Source organism: Kryptolebias marmoratus, linkage group LG20 (genome assembly GCF_001649575.2).
Source record: "Kryptolebias marmoratus isolate JLee-2015 linkage group LG20, ASM164957v2, whole genome shotgun sequence".
NCBI classification, from domain to species: Eukaryota; Metazoa; Chordata; class Actinopteri; order Cyprinodontiformes; family Rivulidae; genus Kryptolebias; species Kryptolebias marmoratus.
In genome coordinates, this window is record NC_051449.1 from 8609514 (window position 1) to 8631599 (window position 22086).

The window sequence follows — 22086 nt, forward strand, 5'->3', positions numbered from 1 at the left end:
CCATAACCCTCCTATTTTGTTGTGGATTAAATTGAACTATTTTTAAAATATAAAGTCTAAAAAAAGGAAGGTAATAGTATTCTTTTGGTGTGAAACCTCTTCTGGCTGGCATATAAAAAAGGGTTAATTTCACATATATCACTTCACATATTTGCCATCAAATGCAAAATGTGCAAAGAGCCACATAACAAACAACAGTGTGTTAAGTCAAGTCAAGTCAAATTTATTTATATAGCACTTTTCAGCAACAAGGCGATTCAAGCCACTTCTTTACTGCAAAAGTTAACTCATTAGTTAGATTGACTGACTGGAGTGAAAACCATAAACGGACTCAACTGTGTATGTTGTTTTTCCTGAGTCTTTAACCCGAATCATTGACCTAATATATGAGTCTGTGGCATTTCCAGACATTCGGCTGTTGCATTGGACAGTCCACTAGCTTACAGACTTAGCTAAGACTAAGTTTGCAGACGTCTGCCAAAGGACTCATAGGATCCAAGTTAATTGAGATTTTGGACAGGTAAGGCCTGATTCAAAGCATTAACCCAATTGATTCAGTAACAGACAGTTTTCTACTTCAGTGTCAGTATTTGCTAAGCTCTTGCTGGGAATTTGTATCTGATCGGTAAGGGAGGAGCTAAAAGTACGCTTTTCATGGTAAAAGTGGACCTTAACTTCCAATCCATCTGTGTCTCTCAGAGGAATCAGTCATGGGGCTGCTGCTGCCAATGCTTTTCACCATTTTTGTAGCTCTGGTCGGAGGGCTGTACGTTCTTGGGGTTTTCAGAAAGAGGCGACCAGGAGAACCCCCTCTCGACAAGGGTCTCATTCCTTGGCTGGGTCATGTGCTAGAATTTCGCAGAGACACTTTCAAGTTCCTAGAAAGGATGAAGAAGAAACATGGCGATGTCTTCACAGTGCAGCTGGCTGGAAATTACATTACTTTCCTTCAGGATCCTCTGTCTTTCGGGGCTTTTGTTAAGGAGAGTCGGAAAAAGCTGGACTTCAACACGTTTGCAGAACAGATGGTCTACAGAGTTTTTGGTTATGTGCCTATTGAGGAAGATTATCACATTCTTCATTCCTCCAGCAATAAACATCTGAAGGGAGAAGGCCTGGACGTAATGACAGAAGCCATGATGAGCAATTTGCAGAACCTGATGCTGCACAGCGTTAGTTCAGATCAAAAGACCTGGAAGGAAGATGGACTGTTCATGTACAGCTACAACATTGTGTTCAGAGCTGGCTATTTAGCTTTGTTTGGAAATGTGCCACACAAGTCAGAGGGCGGTGAGGAGCAAGCAAAAGAGAAAGACAGATCTCAATCTGAAACTTTGTTTTATGAGTTTCGTAAATATGACCAACTTTTCCCTAACTTGGCTCTTGGGGTTCTGTCCCCAAAACAGCAATGGGAAGTTGACAGGTTACAGACCTTCTTCTGGGATGCTGTGTCAGTACAGAAGATGAAAGCCAATGACAACATCAGTCGCTGGGTGTGGGACATGCATCAGGCCAAAGAGGAGTTGGGCGTGAAGGAGTCAAACATCAACAAGTACTTGTTTGTGCTTCTTTGGGCCTCTCAGGGGAACACAGGACCTTCTTCATTCTGGCTTCTCTTGTTCCTCTTGAAACACCCAGAGGCCATGAAAGCAATCAGAGAAGAGGTTGATGAAGTCCTGAAGGAGACTGGGCAGGAAGTCCAACCCGGTTGTCCCCTGATTAACCTGACTCATGAAATGCTCACAAAAACTCCGATCTTGGACAGCGCTGTGGAGGAGACCCTCCGGCTCACTGCTGCACCTCTCCTCCTCAGAGCAGTGCTCCAGAACATGACCCTCAAAATGGCTGACGGGCGCGAATACTTCATTCGTGAAGGAGACAGAATGGGAATCTTTCCTTATGAAGATGTTCATCTCGACCCAGAGATCCATCCTGACCCTCTGTCCTTCAAATATGACCGTTTTCTGAACCCAGATGGCAGCAAGAAAACTGATTTTTACAAAGCAGGGAAGAAGGTGAAGTTTCACAACATGCCCTGGGGTGCAGGGGTCTCTATGTGCCCTGGGCGATTTTTTCCCACCAATGAGCTGAAACAGTTTGTTTTCCTCATGTTGATCTACTTTGAATTTGAGCTGATGAATCCAGATGAGAAGATTCCTGAAATCGACTTCAGACGATGTGGCCTTGGGTCAATGCAGCCCGTCAGAGATGTTCAGTTTCGATACAGACTTAGATATTAAAATTAAACTACTCAGACAAAAATTTGAAATATTTTGATTATCTTTGTTAGCTTTGATTTGATTAATGCATAATGAACAAATATCCAGTGATTAACAATGATTCTTGAGAATATTGTAGCTTGTTTTCCTCTGTACAATGTCCTGTAAATTTAGGTTGAGCAACACTCAGAAGAGTTTGGGATGACTTTTTGGAGCTGTTAACATGTTAGAGATTTGGAAAATGTAATTTTATTTCATATTTTTCTTGCTGTTGTTTGTTTTTTTGTCTTATTTTAATGGTTTCAAAACTATAGAAATGAACTTTTGGGGCAAAAAGTCTAACAGCATTACTCTTAAAATTTGTCTAACAGTTTTTCCAATTACAATAAAATGCTTTCTGTGCTGTTTTATGTTTGTTTCTTTGGCTGTGTGAACCCTTTACTCAACTCTGCTTAGTAATCACTTCAGAAAAGCACTGAGAAACAGAGAGACAAAACCCCCTCCCTTATGACTGTATAAGGCTTAAAAGCTGCAAAAAAACACCTGTAGAAAATATTTTTTTTCAAAAAGTAGTACAGTTTTCTTTATAGATTTCTAGCTTATGATTATGTCAAATAAAACCACAATGTATTTTGCATTAGTATAATTACTCCTGGCATAATGCTGTAAAATTTGTAACTACACAATGATTCCATTCAATCATGCTTTTAAGTACAGATTTGGAATCTTTTCCTAGGCCAGGCTAGACTCTAAAAACTGCACCAAATTCTCAGAATGAAGAGGAAAACTATCAACATGTTGCAATCGGGCAAAGTTCGGACCTTGGCTTGATTGAAATACGATGGAGGGACACCGTGTCAACTGCATGTAAATAAATGACACACTCCATTAAACTGAAGCAAGGTACATGAAGTACAGATTAATAATTATTCTCAACACTTCCAGTGACTGATTGTCATTTTCAAGTTAAGTTAAACCAGAATCATGAACTCAATATTCAAAAGATGCACAGGGAGATGAGATAAAAAGTATGTTTATTGACCAGGAGGATCTGAGGAGGAGGATCAGAGGCGAGTATGGTATAGTTCAGGTATATGACATTGGTGTACAATTATGATGACTGATCCTTACTTGTGCTCTTGTGTTATCTAGATTTTAGGTAGTACTGTCAGACTGTGGTTCTGTGCTCGGGATGGAAGGAGTCCAGGATTGCCAAGTAGCAGATGCTGTATATTAAGAGCAGACAGGCTGGGAGACAGAGGCTGAGTTCAATAACCAGGAAGTCTCACAGTCTCAGAGACACCAGGTTTAGGAGTCTGAGTGATCCACACCAAATTTAGGAGCTCAAGTGTGACTTCTGCAAGGGGCAAAGGCAAGATTAGTTCATCCAGAATTCAAATAACTCACAAGAGGCTGAAGGTAATCATCATTGGTGATTAAAGATACAGCAGTGAAGTGTGGAGTGACTCATCCTCTTATAGGTAGGATAATGATCTCATGAGAATCAACTGTGCTCACCAGCCCTACTGCTTAACAGCTCCTGAAACCACAGAAAGACAACAGAGGGAGCCAAAACACACAGACCCTAATAATTATGGAATGTACTCTCTAATTGTCAAGGTTTATTGTCCATAAAGACCCAAATGCAAGCATAGGAAGGCAGGAGGTAAGCAGGTTGCAAGAACCAAAGTTACTTTCACCACCAAACCAAACACACTGAACAAAAACTAAAACAGCTGAAATAACTCACAGGCTGGACAAGCAAACGAGTGACAAGCAAACAACAAAGATAAGTAACAATAAGTAGGAACAATAAGTATACTGAGGCTCACAAGACACAAGTGTGAACAACCAAGACAGTATAACACGAGAATATAAAAAAGGTTTGTAACATGCCAGAACAAAGACTTAGATTGAAACTGCAAAAGGGGCTTAAAAAATCTAAATAAAACCAGAAAACCACAACTTACGCAAGACAAGACATAATAAATTGAACAAAAAAACGTTTTTAAAATTATAACATATGGGACACATAATCTATGTGTGGAAAATGAACATTGCAAACGCTCCGTAAAGGTCACATTATTTTTTGAAGAGAACTGAATTTATTGTGAATGTGATTTTTTTTTTTTTTGTGGCTTGTATTTTGACAGGGCAAGAAGGGCAACAAAGTAAATGCAAAATGTATGAGTTGATTTATTTTTTATTATTTTTGTAATTTTAACTAAACTCTTGTGTTGGCTTAGAACAGTGGTCTCCACTCCTGGTCCTCGAGGGCGACTATCCTGCATGTCTTACTTGTTTCCATTCTCCAACACACATGATTCAGTGGTTAAATTACCTCGTCATGTTCGGCAGAAGCCTGTTAATCACCCATTTATTCAAATCAGGTGTGTTGGAGCAGAGAAACAATTAAAACATGCAGGATAGTGGCAATACAGGACCAGGGTTGTAGACCACTGGCTTCGATGAAACATAAAAATAATAATGTCCTGTTTTGCTTGCAGTGGTTTACGTTAGTACAAAAGTTTGCATGGGAGAAACTAGATCAGTTCAGTTACTCAAAATTTGTTGTATCTAGAAAAAATTCTGGAAAGACATCTTCAGACAATCACCATGTGGTATTGTGCAGGAAGTTAATGGTGTTACAACTACCCCCCATACTACAGCTACACTCAGTCTCCCCCACTGTTGCCTTTGTGATGAATAGGGTTGTAGTAGTTGTGATCCTGGCTTCAATAAATAAATCAGTCACAACAGTGTAGACGGATGTGCAGGAGGAGAACAATAGAGTCTTTGCTGGTATGCTGGACTTCTGGGAGTTCTGCTTGTACTTGGTGGAGAGGGGTTTTGGTGAAAAATGACCCATTGTCTCTGATCCTGATACCGAGTCAGAACAATAAAACACGGATGCCCAACTAGGATGCTCTACCATATAACACAGAAAAGTTCATACTTTATCCACATAGACAGGTAGGGACAGATTTTTATTGCCCTGTTTCTTCTCTGAAGTGCTGTAGATTTTGCCCAGATCTCAAACTGTGTGTTTTAACTGCTTGTAATTGTAATAGGATGATAACATTGGGGGACATGTCTTTCAGAATTGTCATATTTGTGTCTAAATTACAATTTTAAGCCAGGTTAAACAGCTAATTCCATTAATACAGCTCTCCAGCTCTGACAAAGGTTGATGCTATAGTGTGAGAAATGCTTCTGATAATTATTGTGACTATATAAGTTTCCAGCTATTGTTTTAAGGCAAACACATTCTGTTATGTTCTCTATGACAAATAATTGTCTCAAATGTCATGGAATTCTCTGCTCAACATTTTGACATCAACAAATTAAAATGACCAAGTTGGGTTTTCCCTTCTTCTTCTTCTTCTTCCAGCATTTGGGTTTAACAGCATCAAAGCCATGGGTACCTTGTTCTCTTGTTCATATATTTGCTTATTTTAGTCATCGAGTAGTTTGTGTCCTTGGGTCCTTAGCAGCAAAAAACCTGACACTGATACTATTGAGTTTTGTAATTCTTTTTTTCTAAAACCACCACTGTTATTGTTTATATGTGTGCAAAATTTAACAACTGTCTATGGTACCTTTAGATATATAATATGACCCACATGAGAAGCTGCAGGGCAGGATTTCTTACTAAACACTCAGAGTAACTTGGCAAAGTCCATGTCACTGAACTGGAATAAAGACACACACTAAAAAACGATAGCATTCAAATCTGTTAACATAATACTATATTATTGGACAATGTATGCAATAAAATCTATAATTACCTTTAATAATAATTTTAATTTTAAGTCTATGTGTTTGTGTTGTAAAGCACTTTGAATCGCCTTGTTGCTGAAAAGTGCTATATAAATAAATTTCACTTCACTTCACTTCACTAATTACTGACCAAAGAATACCTAAGTTGAAAATACCTCAACTCTGAAAGTTAGTATTATTGACTTAAATGTTTGTGTGTGAACTGACCAAAGGTTATTTTTATTGATTCATCTAACATTACCTTCAAGGCTCAATCAGTACCACTATCTTTTCACCTGGTCAGTGACATAGTCTGAAGGGGTCATTCACCTGTTTGTCCGACTTTCACAGAGAGTTAAACATCCAATCATTTCAGAGTGTTTGCACAAGCCTGGGATGAGTCTGTAATCGTTTAGAGCATGATTGCCATCTAGTGTATAAAATGCATTAAGAGGAAAAGAATCACTAAAGTAGAAAAGCTGTAAATTATTGTAGATTTTCAGATTTATTCAATTCAGTTTATTTATGTATAATAACAGCCATACATGGCACTTTACAAAATATAGAAATACAGGTTAATAATCCCATAAGTATGAAACTGTTACATTTTTACATACTTTTCTACCTTGTCTAGGTTTTCAGCATTACAGGAGTCCTTAGGTGGGGCAAAAGCTTAATTTAATTTGTTCCTTTGCCAGGAACATCACTCCCTTCCTGAGTGTTGCAAGCTTGTCTTATATTTAGTTAAACTTGGCTCCATTACAGACACACACCCCTCCCTCTAAACTCAGAGATCAGTTTTTGTTCTATATTGAGGCCAAAGGGCCAATCTGCAGAAAACGTCATCCAATCAAAGTCTCTGGCTGGCGAGTCATTTGCACGGTCTGAGCTCATGTAGAGTTTTAATCAGAGCTTTTTGCGCAAGTCTATATTAAAACCGGGAGGATACTACTGTTATCAGAGGGAAACCTGGAGCATTACTATCAGCGTTATCAGTGTCTAGAGTTCATCGGCTTGAAGACAACAGCACTGGGGCATCTGTGAGAAAGGAAGAGCTGCAGTTACGTATCTCTGATACTTTAAATTGGTCTTCACTTGTCATACAGTTACAAAAAGATGACGTCAGAGATTAAAGTCCTACAATTATGCTAACAAAACATTTATTAATTTATTATTCCCTAACAGAAAATGTCTGCATTGTATATTCTGTGTATTACAGAAAGATCTAAATTACAAGCTGGCAGTTTATTCGTGTGACTAATTGTGTAATGACTCTTAATTGTGCAGTATTTATTTGAATTATTTGAACTTCAGTGTGCTAATACTCTTGTGAGGAAATACTAATTTTTTTCCTTTTCTGTTTGCCAAGATGTTTTTAAATGTGATGCCGAGCCTAGCCTCAAATATAGATCATTTGCCCATAAATATTATAAATTTGGAATAAAAATCACCTGCAGGTTTCACTCAGCTGTTGGGCACAGAACCCTGGCAGAGGAAAGTTGTTGGCATCCACTTTAACATTTTCAGTGATGATAATCCTTTCTTTATTTTAGCTTAAGAGCTATCGACAGAGTTATTAGGCTCATAAACTTGATTTAAACTTGAAGTTCGAAACTATTCCTTTACCTTTGAGGTTTATAAAAAATCTGTCTGTTAAATTTAATATAGTGTTGATGATCTGGCAAAGAGTCACTTTCTTTATTATCCCTAAATTTACCTTTATTGTTTGTAATATAATGTATTATATCATTGTAGGTCCTTCACTCATTTATTAGACTGAATTTGAAAGCAAACAGTTCAAAAATGTTTCCAAAAGGTTTCAAGAATTTTCATTTAACCGAATACACCACTGCCATCTTGTGGCTGAAAATGTCCAATGAAATAATAATAATAATAAAAAAGATTAAAAAGTGCAGAATTTAAACCATAAACTACAAAGCCATGGACATGGAATCAGTAGCCCTGACATAATTGTTTTAGAAAATGTTCCCCAATTACATCAGTAAATGTTTACTTAGTGCTAATCACAATGACCTTGAAGGTTAATACTTTGCCCAGCAGATTACCTTCTCTTATTGCCTCACACGTGTTATAATCCACAATAAAGACATATGTAGAGTTTTGATCTGAGCCTTTTGCACAAGTTCACATTTCACATTTACTGTTATCAGTGAGAATCCTGCAGCGGTGCCATCAGTGGTATCAGTGTCCAGAGTTCACTGAGATGGAGATAGAATCGGGGCATCTGTGAGGAAATTCAATTCAAAAATACTTTATTAATCCCAAAGGGAAATTAAATAAAAAAAAATTAAATTAAAGAGGAGCTGCAATAATGAATTTAAGAAAAGATAGGTCTGCTGCTCCTTTGGTCTCGCCTCGATTGTCAGCGACCCGGACAGTTAAGACAAGATTATGCCAGGAATTAAAACCCTGCAATTCTGCAGGCAAAGCTCGGCTTTTATTTATTAAGGTTGAACTTTGCTAACTTGATCAAACCGTTAAAGATCACCTTCCTAGCTAAGTTAAAAAAAAGTGATTAACCAATAATAAATACTGCAACTCACACAAATAAGTTTAAATTCTATTTCTCCTCAAATGTCATTGCATATTTCTAAAATGCTTTTTCGTTGTTTTTTGAATGATAATTCATACTTAGAGCAAGTTGCTTTGCTCAGCTGTGGGAGGTGCAGAGTTCTGGCTGAGGAAAGTTGTTGACATCCACCTCAAGGCTCTTCTTCTTAGTCGCTTCAGTGGTGTCCAGCCTTAGTAAAACTGGCACGGGACGCACTCAGCCCCAGGGTAGGAGAGGCTCGGCTGAGAAACTGGTAAAGGAAAAAAAAAAAAAAAAATGAACAAATGCGATGGGACTGCCACCACTCACAGGCTGCCTATGGGATAGTCCCTCACAGCCTGGTGAGGGTGGTTTAATGATAGCGTTGGGAGAGGATGCAAGAGGAGGAGTCCAAGCGTTAAGTTGCATGTTTTTGCTCTGGTGTCTTGTGTCACTCTTTTCTGTGAGGGGAAGGGGAGAGGACATCCAACTCACATGCTGGAGCTTGATTTGTTACATAAACACAGACCTCCACAGCCCCCAGTCTGCTCACATCAAATTTGTTCTGTAAATACGTGCAGATAAAACACTGGTGATGACATTGGTGGTGGCCAAGGAGAGCTGTCGAGATGTCTGCTGCACAGCGCTGCATCACTTCACCTCACAGACCTCTCCAAGGCAAAACTGTCTGAGAAGAAAATTAATTTATGGGGTAAACATTTATCATCTGATTAACTCATTAAGTGTTACCTTTTACCAGTCAAATTCTGATTTTTTTTTTAATGAATTGTCTTTTAAATAAAACAAAAAAATCTGTTAATGCAGTGTTAAAACCAATCTAATTAATATTAATAAAGATAATCTTAACCTAATGAATATTAAACACTCTTTTTACTGCCACATGATGCTAGTCCTTGTAACAAGAGCAATGTCAAATTATGTCTTACAGGGGAATTCTGTAATACATTTTCCTGGCTATGGGCTGTCCAATCAATATTTATCACCATGAAGAACAGTTTCCCAAAGCTAAAAGAGCCTGACTCGACCGAGGACACAGGGACAGAGATTTTAAAGATACACACTCGCTGGATTGACTCTGCAGTTTGCTGTGCTTTTGCATTTGTTTGAAATACAGAACCTTATGGCAATGAAACATGTGAATACATGTCCTTCAGTTTAACAAATGAACAAAAATGGACTAATGGAGGCATATTGGTGGTATTTTCTTTTTACTGGTAAATATATCAAACACGGTTCTAACTTCCTTTAGTTCACAACCTGCTGCTCTGAGGACTCAAATTTTCTAACAATATTAACAGATTTTTAAATGAAGCTTAAACATAGTTGAAATGCTTCTAATCTCTTAGCAGTTACAATCCAACACATTCACAACGAAGTAAATGCAACACAAAAGCAAGCTGATTGGTAATTACTTGCCAGTCTGGTAGTAATGAGGCTGGGTTAAATAAAGCCATTCATGTTAACTTTTAACAGATCTTTTTTGCACCCACTTCCCATTTCATCTGATTGCATTGGTTTTGGTTTTCTTTAATACATCTACATCTTAGAGCGGCTTCTAAGTTCCCAGGAACTTCAGATGTTTTGGGCCAGGGAATGTACAATCCATGTCATGATCAGGAGATAAATTGTCAGAGAAGAGGATCTGACTAATACCTCAGAAACTGAGCACAGTTTACAGAGTGAGAGCAGCTGAGAGGATTCTTGATGAATGACAGGTGTGTTTGACTGGGCAAACAAGGGAACTGAGAAGAAACTATGGCCGGGGAAAAATCAGAAATCTAAAAATGCCAGACCAAACAAGGAAATAGAAAAAAACCACAAATGACTAAAAATATCTAATAAACTGAAAAGTCTCGAAATTTATACAGAAACATACTGATATACAATTTGAAAACAGAGAAAAACAAGGATCTACAGAAACTCAAAACTCAACAAACTGCTTTTTGCCAAATGACACAATTTGTGTTAAAAAAAAAGGATTTGCCTTATGACTCGTGCTGAGGTTCTAACTGAGGTTCATGATGATGGAAAACAAGTTCTGCAACTCTCAAAGAGCATAAATTCTAAATGACTTGAAATGACACTAATGTTCACTTCTTAACCATCTTCACTGGACCATCTGTGTCTTTTGGATAATTTTTGAGGGGGGGGTGGGGAATGCATTGCAACTTCAGAGCACGTGTTTGCTGGTCCCTTAGGGATATCACATGTCAAAACTCCAAATGCCCGAGTCTCTCCAGCAGCATCCCCGTGCCTTCTTCTCCTGCTGCACTCGGAGTGCTCGGTAGACCCCATCTCTTCAGTCGGGTGGAGAGGCGAGGCTTGGAGGTGAGGCCTCTGGACGAAGGGTTCTGCAGGCCCAGATGGCTGGCTCTGAGAGTTCCATTTAGACCAAAAACTACTCAAACAGAATGAGAATTTAATGCAGAGACTTCCCATGTGTTGATAATATTTTGTTGTTTTCTTACTGCAGTATTTCTGCATTTCTGTGTGTGGTAGTAGTAAACAGCTAACAGATCACGCAAAATCACAAGAGATATTACATCGCATGAGATTGTGTATAATATTATTTTCAAGGTTTGACCAAAATAGCTGTCAAATACTGCCATCACTTCTGAACATAGGATGATCTTACTTTAAAACTCTGGGATGAAAGACAGCAGGTGATATGCATCCCTCCAAGGAATGCTAGGCCTTTAATTGATCATGAGGAATTGCAGTTGCTGAGCATAATTCTCTGCTTTATTTCAATATACAAATCATAAATAAAGGCTGCGTGAAAGTAACATTACAATATGGTCCCTGTGACAAAGGCCAGGCACACGTCATTAATGGAAACCAGACTCTAATCTATTTATCTGTCCTCCATCAACTTCATTTCAGTTTAGATCCTGTCCAAAATCTGATGACATGTTCTGGCACACAGAATAAAAAAGAGGGAGGAATCACTTTCCAGTTATAATCTCACACAAATCACCCCCTCATCTTTATTTTGCTGTGTTATTACAGACTAAAAGAAACTTAACCGTGTGTCTGTAAGAGAGAATCCTCTGTCCACATGCCTTAAGTAACAATGTCCACTACCACACTGCTGCAGACCAAGGTGAAAGTGTAAACATGAATTTGGAAAGGACATGTAACGGGAATGCAGAGTGCGACTTGTTCGACTTTCTGTTATCTGGCTATCTGCCGGGTTGGAAGATCTAAATATTATGACATGTAATAAGACTGAGCGTACCTGCTGGTTATATTTTAGATGATCTGCGCTGAGGCAAGGTGGCTTATGTCTTATAGTGACACTGCTGTCCTCAAAGTCCCTGTCTTTGTCTCCCTAAAGTCTTTTCTTCATAACTGTCGCCCTTCTCTAAACTGTTATGTAATTGAGAGAAAATAAAGAGGTTGCTAAACTACCTTTGTTTTGGTCGGCATGTGTGTTCAGATTTTTTGACCCTGATTAAAAGGAAGATGAAAAGTAATGATGCATTCGTAACAACTGATCCTTTTTCTCAGTGAACTGTGGCTGTTTATGAATCATCGGAGGCATAAAAACGTTAAGATGTGACACATGGAAGGAAAAACAGAAGCACAGATGAAGTAAGAGAAAAAAAGAGAGAGAGAGAGAGAGAGCAGGGCTCATCATCTGTTACAAATGTTGCACATGGATGTTGGAGGGGGTTAGACTATGTTGCGATTAGCAGGCTCTCTCAGCTGGGTGTTCATTTCAATCTGCAGCACAATATCCTCAAGTCTGAACCCTTGGATGAGGGTCACTTGCCAGAGGACAATTTTTTTTCTGTCTCTCTCTGTTTTTTATACTTCCTTCTTGGGCAGAAGGCTGGTGTAATAGAAACCAGACACAAGCCAGTATGTGAGGCATCCACTGCGACGAGACGTCACGTCTTCACAGAGTGAGATAACAGCTTTTAGAAGGAAATTCCAGTTTAAATTTTAGTTGCTACTTTAGTTTGTGTTAATGTGGAAGTTTTTACAAAGGACTGAAAGGGCCAAGGGATTAGGCGAAAGGTGGTTCTCTATGGATCAAACTGTGCAGGAAATATCTAGAAAGGGCAGAGGAGAACTTCAGAATGGGAAATCTATGTGCAACTTTTAAAGGTGAGTGCTTTAGTTTTTTTTTCTAAATCTAATGAATAGTTTTATCTATGACTTTGTCATATTTGTTTTAATACACTCAAACAGTGGCTTTTGTTTTTGTTTTGTCAGAAGACATTGGACTGACATTGACATTGAGTCTCAGTGCAGTTGAAAAAAAACTTTTTCTTTAAGAAGTTGCATTTAATGTTTTAAAATGTAGGGGGGAAAACAGAATGAAGAACTGTTGGGTTTTTTTATACCCCGTAAAACAGTGATAGTTTTTTTGCACAATATATACTGAACCTGTGTTTATTTTTTTTACTCCTAAACCCACTGGAGAATGCATCTCACCCACATAGCAGCCTCAAAATTACATGTTTATTCTAATTTTAAATATTTACAGTATGTAAATCCATTCATATATGATGTTACCACTGTATATTATTACAAATTACTTTAAAAGAAAATGTACGGAGAATTAAAATGGATCTGTAATATTCTGAGTTTTTATTATTATGTAATGTTCTTGTAAACAGCCTGATTTTCTGAGACTTTTCTGTTTTAAATATGACTACATTTTTTTATTATTTCAAAAGATTTGCTCTAATATTGTACTTGGCATCAGTTACTCTCAACAGACATGGTCTAAAATATTTAAATTTCGTTTAATCATCTGTCATTTTTATTTCATGCAAAGTTGACATTATTGCATTCTTAACTAAATATTTGTGTGCATTATTTCTGTTTGTGCACAAAAACATGTTTACCTTTATTCAAACATGTTCCAATTGAATGGTATAAGTTGCACTGATATCGTATCTTTGGTTTCAAGGAGGATATAGTAAAAAAAGCTCTTTTGTAAATTGACATGAAAGATTGTAATACAGCAAAAACGTGACTTACTGTTGTACATATTGGATAAATGCTGTGACACAAAACAGTTTAAATCGAATGTGAGTCAGGAGAGAATCACCCTTCTGTCACGACATCCTGGCACTGTTGGTGCCATCTGCCTCCGAGTGTTCGTACCTCTCCCCAGCTTCAGCAGGACTGGATCTGGAGGGAGGCCTTGTGGCGGAGCAACAAGCCTCTCCTGTTCACTCAGTTGACAGGGGAGATGACACATCACACGCCAAGGAGTACAGTATCACAGCTATGAGATCAACGTGAACTCTGCAGCTCTGTCCAGTGAATGAAAGTGCTAAGCTGTCTCCTTACAGCAGCATCAATTGCCTCACAGAATCTGGAGTGACTCTGGTTGTGAGCATAGTATGACCCTGAGATCTTATGTCATCGGTCTTTCATGTACATGACTGCTGGCTTGTAGTGTTGAAGCACAGAGAGCAGAATGTCTTTGAAGTCGCACACTGGCTAAAGCATGTGGTTCAAGAATGAGATTATCACAGATGCTTGACTCTGCCACTTTTTAATTTTCAGTTCAACATACAATGACAGTGATTGTTGGGTTTTGCCTCATGAACTGCTTTCTCTTTGTCCTCTAATCTTCTCTTCGCTATTTTGTGTCATTTTCTTTCATTTCACTGTGTAATCAGAGAAAACAGAGATTTCTTGTACTTCAGCCATTCTTGTACACCAAGAATTAAAGTACACTGATTTTTTGGGATGTTTAAAACAGCAACAAATGAGAGAAATGCTTTCCCATCAACATTATCCCTATTTTAAAAAGTTAATAATTTCCATGACATGCAGACTGGTTGATTACATTATTTTGAAAAAGCATGGCAGATTTCTTAAAGGTCTGCACTACATTAGAGCTGAAAGAACCTAAAATGGTTTCCTGGTGGACTGACATAAACTAGCAATCATGGCGTATAAATAATCAAATGTGCTTCTCAGATGGGAATGTTTGCTGTGTTGGTCTTCTTTGATGACAAATTGGGTATTTTGTTGTTTCGGGTGGGTGTAGGGACACCTAATGATGTTATCCTGGATTCTGGGAAGCTGCAGTGGAAATGATTTTATCCTTAATTTGTACTGTTACAGATGAAGAACTAATCAACAAAAGTATCTATATCAGTTTGAACATTCCTGCACAAAAGTACTTCTATAAAAATGTAATAAATTTCACGATAATTCCTGGTATCAAATTACTATTATTTAAAAAGTCTAAAATGATCCCTACTTGAATTGAGTATATCATTTTTCTGTTTTTACAGATTCTAGTTAGAAAGCCTAAAGAAGCAACATGAGCTGGAGCTTTCTCACTCGCCTTCTGGAGGAGATCCACAACCACTCCACCTTTGTGGGGAAAGTGTGGCTGACGGTGCTCATCATCTTTCGGATCGTGCTCACGGCAGTCGGAGGTGAGTCCATCTACTCAGATGAGCAGACCAAGTTCACCTGCAACACCAAGCAGCCAGGTTGTGACAACGTGTGCTACGACGCCTTTGCTCCGCTCTCGCATGTTCGCTTCTGGGTCTTCCAGATCATCATGATCTCCACCCCCTCCATCATGTACATGGGCTACGCCATCCACAAGATCGCTCGAAGTTCAGAGGAGGAACGCAGGAAGCACCTGAGAGTCCGCAGAAAGCCGCTTCCACACACAAGATGGAGAGAAAGCCACCATCTGGAGGGTGGCTTGGAGGGGGAGGAGGATGACGAGGCTGAGCCCATGCTCTACGAGGAAACGCTGGAGGTGCAGGAGGCCAAGCCTGAGCCAGTGACCAGCACTAATAAAGATCTACCAAAACATGAGGGCCGCAAAAAAATTATGCAACAAGGCCTGATGAGAATTTATGTTCTCCAGCTCATGTCACGAGCTATATTTGAAATTGCTTTCCTTGCTGGACAGTATCTCCTTTATGGTTTTCGAGTTAATCCCTCATTCGTGTGCAACAGGGTTCCCTGTCCACACAGAGTGGACTGTTTCATCTCCAGGCCCACAGAGAAAACTATCTTCCTTCTAATTATGTATGTAGTAAGCTGTCTTTGTCTTGTGCTAAATGTGTGCGAGATGCTTCACTTGGGAATAGGCACTTTTCGGGACACTCTCCACGCAAAGAAGAACCGTGGTCGACGTTCTATGGCTTATGGCTATCCCTTTTCTCGCAACATCACAGCTTCGCCACCCGGGTACAACCTTGTGGTGAAAACAGATAAACCTAGTCGCATCCCCAACAGTCTCATCACTCACGAGCAAAACATGGCCAATGTGGCCCAGGAGCAGCAGTGCACCAGCCCAGACGAGAACATCCCGTCTGATCTCGCAAGTCTGCACCAGCATCTGCGGGTTGCACAGGAGCAGCTCGATTTGGCCTTTCAAACGTATCAAACCAAACACAACCAAGAAACCTCGAGAACCAGCAGTCCTGTTTCTGGGGGCACCATGGCAGAGCAAAACCGAGCCAATACAGTCCAGGAAAAGCAAGGAGCAAGGCCGAGATCAGCCACGGACAAAGCTGCAACCATTGTGAAAAACGTAAAGACCTCTGTGTGGATATAGGGTTTAATCTATTCTAATGAACTGACATTAAATCTTTGAAGTATCCTGAACTGTACAGCTGAAGCACAGCTGAGAAAGATTCAACTCTGGACAAAAGGAACTGAGATTTCAATCACACCAGCTGCAGAAATGAAGTACATTTCTGAGAATAAATAATAAATGAGAAAACCCATAAAGGTCAATTGTATTGTCACAAATCTCCTCTGTTATTGTAATAAGTCACTATAGATGTTGGATCTAGTTAACATATACTTGCTTAGTTTAGCATCATGATTTACAGCTAAAATTTCAAGACAAACTATTTATCATCAAGTACAACTGAAAAGGGATTCATTTTGAGGTTGAACTTTGGAAGTGTGTGATTGTATTCTTAATACAATTTTGAGTAAATCAACACTCAGTTTGCACTTTGACTCATTTCTTAAAAATGTCAATTATTGATAGAAAGGTACATGTTTTATATTTTAAGAAGTATATTTGAGTGCAGAAGAAAGTTAAATGTGAAATATTTTTATAATAATAATGAGACAGGGCTGTGTCACGGAAGGCTTTTTCTGGTAAATTTCTGCCCAGTCTTTGATTGCACAGCCTTTATCGATGCCACTGTTTCCAAAACCTTACAATGTCATATAAATGCAGAGAGTAAATAGAAAATCTGACTTATTTTTTAAACTACGTTTTCATTTTCTATGAGCAAATTAAGCGTGATTTACAAATGGGAGGATACAGTAAACAGAGACTACAGTAAAATCTCTATTGTTATCTTCACAGTAAACTCTTATCTTGCTTTTGGATCTCTGAATACGATGAAGAAAATACTCTTTTCTTTCATTTAGCATTACATTTCTGAAAGTGGTTGCTGTAAGTAATCCCCCCTCCAGTGCTTTCAAATAGTAAAGTGCCTCAAACTTTTAAAGACTGCTCTGCTATTTCCTTCAGAGAAAAGAAAAATAAGGCTTACATTTTATTTTAGACCATTGATCGTCTTTTATTACTAACCACAGCTGATTAAAACAAGCATACTAAAATTTACAAAGAACCTCATTTAATGAATTGCAGTGTAAGCACAGGAGAGTCGAAAGCTATTGTTTTTACAGTATCTCACAATATTAAACGTGGACTAGAGTAAAAACGCTACTTTGAAATAAACAGCTGGTATAATTCAAACATTTTAAATACAAAACGTCTATCAATGAAACAAGGTTTAGGGTGAATCTGTCAGAAGACTGATTTGTCATGATAAAAGTTCATTCTGAAGCACCACATGTTTAGCGCTAATTAGTAAACAACTGCTAGTCGTGGTATGTAATAACAAACTCCTTCATCTTTCATAAATGCACAAGATTCTATCCAATGCCTCTAACACAGATTAAATTATCTTGATACTCATATAAAGTCAAAACAGTTTTCACAATCCAGATGTCAAAGGGTTTTTTTTTTCTAATCAGTGGGACAGGTGTCAAGAGTTATTTATCCTTTGGGTTCAAGCATTCCTGATTCTTCATCTGTGCACACACATGTAAGCCTTAAAGATGAAACATGTCTGCCATTTTGATACGAACAGGCAGGCTATGCTTGCAGAGATCACAAAAACATTTAAATATTATGTAAAAAAAATGTTTCTATTTAACTTGTCTAGCTTATAATTGTTAGATCTCTGGAACTCACTTTAATTTGTAGCCTTCAAATTCTTTATTATAGTAAATGAATCAATAAAAACATATTTACTATTACATTAGTTAAAGCAGTGGTAGGCAAAGTGTTACAGTTGGTGATGCTGGAATGAAGCTCATCTATTTTATTAAACAGCTGGTGAAGATGGGAGGTAAGAGAACAAGTTTTTTTTATGTGTGTAGTTTCATTTTATTTTATTTATTTATTGAAAACAACAAAAAGAAAATGTGTGGGTTGTACAAAGCAACACCTGAACTTTTTCCTCACTCAGAGTAAGACCCTTTTAATATTTTATCTGTTTGGTTAAGTTAGATAAATGAACAATAACTTTAAAAATAGGGTTAAAAAAGTACTTAAATATAAGGACATTCAATCAGGTACAGAAGGCATAGATTTTACATTAGTGAGACATTTGAAAAGAATCCTTAATTTACGAGGACACAGTCGTCAACACTCATTACTCTGACCTGGCCTGGGGGTCCTGGGGATGCCCTGGAGTTGTTCAAGGCGATCTCGGTACAGAAAATGGTGCTGTCAGAGGCTTCCAGCACTTCGTCCTCCTTCATACACTGCCAGTAGACACTCTGAACTCTTACCTCGAGGGAGAAAGCTCCAAATCAAAGAACTGAACACTGGAGGCGTTTTCTTCGCTGCGTGGAGTCCTGGTTGTGCCCGTTCGCTGAGCTGAGAGACAACAGGGTTTTTTGATAGTGGTTTTCTGGACAAAGGCATTCTTCAGGTTTACTGTTTGGGACTCATACAGGTGAGTTAATGAAATGTAAAAAAAATAATTAAAAAAAATGTATGTAAGGTGATGACAGAAGATGTACAGAGCCAAGTTGAAGGAAAAAAAAACAAAAACTGTAATGTGCAAATACTGTTCTTGGCTTGGCTTTTCTTTAGAGAGAAGTGGAGACAGATGTGCACACAGTAGGGAATAATTAGGGAAATAAAAGGGAAAAATACGAATATGAAAAATACTTTAGTACATACTACAATTTGCTTCTCTATTTAAGTTAACGTCTATGCATCTTCCTTCCTGTATGTCTGTGTTATCTGTAACAGGGTGAACTGGATGACTGAATAAGTTTGGACGCTCACAACATCAGGTCATCAGAGAACATAAACGTCCCCAGATGTTGGACAGATGTGACGTCTGCACTGCCAGAACAACACAAAAGACTTCCTTTCACCTGTTGAACACAAACATGTTCAACTCCGGAAGGATGAATGTGTTTTCCACAAATCATACCATGTGATCCTGATGCATAACTGTGTAAGCTGTTTATGGCTGAGTCTCATTTGATGACACCCATATCAAGACATCACTGTAAACCAAAATAAAAATAAAAATAATATATATATATATATATATTGTATTATCTATTTTTTTTTCTTTTGACACATATCCCTTAAGGCACTCAATAAAAACGTAAAAGACAACTGAAAGAGTTTGCAAATTTACCGCGTAAATGAGAAAAACATCGATCACGTGATCCTTTATTATCGCCAAGCAATGCATTGTGGGAAATCAAAATGGAGCCCTCCGTGCGGGCAGAGGTTGTTTTGTTTTCAGTAATATAGTCTCCCGCTGTTGATTTAAACGGAGAAGCCGCTCAGTTCGGACCGAAAGCCTTCTTTTATTCCTGGAGAACATGGGGGTTCTGTTCTTCGTGCGGGGAACGCTCGCGGGTCTCGGCGTTCAGGCCAGAAAACACGTCGGTGTGTTCGCGACGCTCCTGCCCGGAGCTGCGGCTCCGGCTCCGGCGGGGATCAAGAGGTACATCCAGGACACGGGGAAACATGTCCCGGGACAGTTCGTGTGCTTTCGGCTTCCGCACAGGACCGTGCTGAAGATCCAGGGAGCAGATACGAGCCCGTTCCTCCAGGGGCTTCTAACCAATGACATGCGGCTGCTGGAGGAGCCCGGCCGTGCAGCTTTGTACTCTCACATGTTAAACGTGCAGGGAAGAACTCTGTATGACATCCTGTTGTACAGGTCAGACATTCAGCTTACTGATTCTTTTATTTATTGTTATTAAATCTCCTGCCCTAGGTGTTTTTCACTGGATAAATGGACCCCATCATTTCTTCTAAGGTCAAAAATATATACTGAAATAATTAACAAGCCGTGATCATTTAGTAAGCATTTTGTCATTTAGTGTTTTCTTTAGAGACATAAAAGCCAGTCCCTGTTGACATAAGCAGGTTAAGTTGTCAATCTCATACAGAAAAACAAACATGGATACTAGACTTATAATTAATTATGAATAAATCTACCAAGCTTGTCTTTGCACCAAAGCACCAAGCAAACAAACAAACAAAAAAAGCCCCACAGTCTCACAAATTTCACAAATTATTCATCTTTTTGTGCCCTTTAAGACTTTACAGCCATTATGTCTTATGAACACCCATTTCTTTAAACTTTAAACCATTTTCTCTCTTTCTTATTAATTTAATCTTTAAAGTGTTAACATCCACCAGTGTTTTATTTGATCCCTCGGCACATTTAGCTCATGTCTTGTTGAAAGAGAAAACGGTTGACTCCAAGACACACTAAATAACATTTGATCTTATTTTATATGTGACAACGTTTTGGCCTCAGTGGCCTTTCTGAAGTGCCTTTTTATTACTGAGTGACAAAATGATTTTCTTTGTTTTTTAAATTTTCTTTCTAAAACGTATAATTTGGAGGCAATGTCAATTTTAAATAGACAAAGATGTACTTAGAACAGGAGGTTTAAATATTATATTTCTATGATAAAACTTAGTTATAATAATATTTTATTTATATTGAAAATATTATATTACAGTATGTGAAACTGTTTTATTATATCTGTGTAGTTACAATCAAGACTAGCATTGACTTTCTTCTTGTAATAATTATGTGGCAGGAAATGCCATGAAACTACAAGTTCAATGAACAGGAGTATCAAAAGTGACATTTCTTTTTTTTTTAGTTTAATTTCAAAAGATCTTAATACCATCATCCCCAGCAGTCAAAGTATAAATAGACAGACCATGTGACTGCTGGGATCTAGAGTCTGCAGAACACATGAGTCTCCTACCATAGGTCCACTCAGACAAAAGAACTAAGATCAGTGTTGCATTTCATGGTGAACTACCTTCTGACCAGCCACTCAACTTGCTGTATTTTGTTCCAGTCTGAAAGAGGCCGACGGCGGACCAGGTGTCTTCCTGGAGTGTGACAGCACAGTTACAGATTCTGTTGTGAAACACTTGAAGGTTTTCAAGATTCGCAGAAAGGTCAACATCAGCCCCTGTCCCGAGCTCTCCGTGTGGTCGGTGCTTTCCAAGCAGCTCGACCCGAGCCAAGAGGCCAGTCAACCTGAGATTTCAGCCCCCGAAAAAGCTTTGGTATGGGAGGCCGATCCTCGAACTGCGCAAATGGGGTGGAGATTGGTGCTGCAGAGTCATGTCGACCCACTGGACATCATTGCATGTTGTCAGAGAGGAGACTCAGAGGACTACAACAGACATCGCTATGCAATTGGTATGAGCACTTAGTAACAGAGGACAGTTTTTATTAGAAGTGTAAATGGTTCGGAAAGTGTGAATTTGTTGACGCATGTGCGCTTGAAATTTTTGTGACACGTTTTGTTTGTTTTCTTCGCTGTCACTGACGTCTAGGACTTCCTGAGGGAGTGAAGGACCTTCCTCCTGGAGTGGCACTGCCACTGGAGTCAAACCTCGTCTACATGCAGGGGATCAGCTTTAGCAAGGGCTGTTACATCGGCCAGGAGCTCACAGCCAGGACTCATCACACTGGGGTGATTCGAAAACGCCTCATGCCAGTGCGACTGTCATCTGCAGACCGACAACTCGAGGAAGGAGCTGCACTGCACACGCAGTCGGGCAAGCCAGCTGGGAAGCACAGGGCGGGGGCTGGTGAGCTGGGTCTTAGCCTAATTCGCATGGCGCACGCCAAAGAAGTGTTGACGCTCAAATCTTCCGACGACACCACAGTGACACTTGAAGCCTCCGTGCCAGACTGGTGGCCCAAGGATGTGAAAATTAACTGAAGAGAGGGTGTTTTGTAGCTCTTTGAAATGTGACATGCATCACGTCAGGCAGATTTTTGATTGACAGAACCCTGAAGTACAGTATGTTACACTGCCATTGCTTTACAGATGCTTTGTCTCCACTAAAACCTATTTTGTTGTGTTTTTTTTTTTAAGTTATTTATCACAAAGCTATGCTTTTTCACAGTTCTCTATTAAAGTATACACCAATCATTAAGTTACATTTGTGGATACTTGAAATATATAAAAATGACAACATAA

The 22086-nt window shown here is 38.8% G+C and overlaps 3 protein-coding genes across 4 annotated transcripts; all 3 read left to right on the top strand.

Annotated features, from left to right (window-relative positions):
• The first annotated feature begins 710 nt into the window (after positions 1-710).
• Positions 711-2629, top strand: LOC108241654 (5-beta-cholestane-3-alpha,7-alpha-diol 12-alpha-hydroxylase). Its single transcript, XM_017425950.3, has one exon. It carries the CDS (start codon positions 711-713, stop codon positions 2238-2240), a length of 1530 nt encoding a protein of 509 aa, XP_017281439.1. The 3' UTR covers positions 2241-2629.
• Positions 2630-5114: 2485 nt separating this feature from the next.
• gjc2 (gap junction protein gamma 2) lies at positions 5115-16463 on the top strand. 2 transcript variants are annotated; one of them, XM_017425936.3, is made up of 2 exons: positions 5115-5192; positions 14820-16463. In XM_017425936.3, the coding sequence occupies exon 2, from the start codon at positions 14849-14851 to the stop codon at positions 16106-16108; it is 1260 nt and encodes a 419-aa protein (XP_017281425.1). In that variant the 5' UTR covers positions 5115-5192; positions 14820-14848; the 3' UTR covers positions 16109-16463. The 2 variants fall into 2 exon arrangements, with proteins under 2 accessions (XP_017281425.1, XP_017281426.1); XM_017425937.3 differs by lacking the exon at positions 5115-5192 and adding an exon at positions 12272-12663.
• Positions 16464-19312: 2849 nt separating this feature from the next.
• Positions 19313-22072, top strand: iba57 (iron-sulfur cluster assembly factor IBA57). The gene is made up of 3 exons (XM_017425938.3): positions 19313-19781; positions 20947-21296; positions 21434-22072. The coding sequence occupies exons 1-3, from the start codon at positions 19438-19440 to the stop codon at positions 21823-21825; spliced, it is 1086 nt and encodes a 361-aa protein (XP_017281427.1). The 5' UTR covers positions 19313-19437; the 3' UTR covers positions 21826-22072.
• Positions 22073-22086: the final 14 nt, after the last annotated feature.

Bases quoted from the DNA above. Each gene is read 5' to 3' on its own strand.
- LOC108241654 (XM_017425950.3), top strand. From the start codon at position 711: ATGGGGCTGCTGCTGCCAATGCTTTTCACCATTTTTGTAGCTCTGGTC.
- gjc2 (XM_017425936.3), top strand. From the start codon at position 14,849: ATGAGCTGGAGCTTTCTCACTCGCCTTCTGGAGGAGATCCACAACCAC.
- iba57 (XM_017425938.3), top strand. From the start codon at position 19,438: ATGGGGGTTCTGTTCTTCGTGCGGGGAACGCTCGCGGGTCTCGGCGTT. The intron at 19,782-20,946 runs GTCAGACATTCA...ATTTTGTTCCAG, and splicing joins TATGACATCCTGTTGTACAG to TCTGAAAGAGGCCGACGGCG. The intron at 21,297-21,433 runs GTATGAGCACTT...ACTGACGTCTAG, and splicing joins CAGACATCGCTATGCAATTG to GACTTCCTGAGGGAGTGAAG.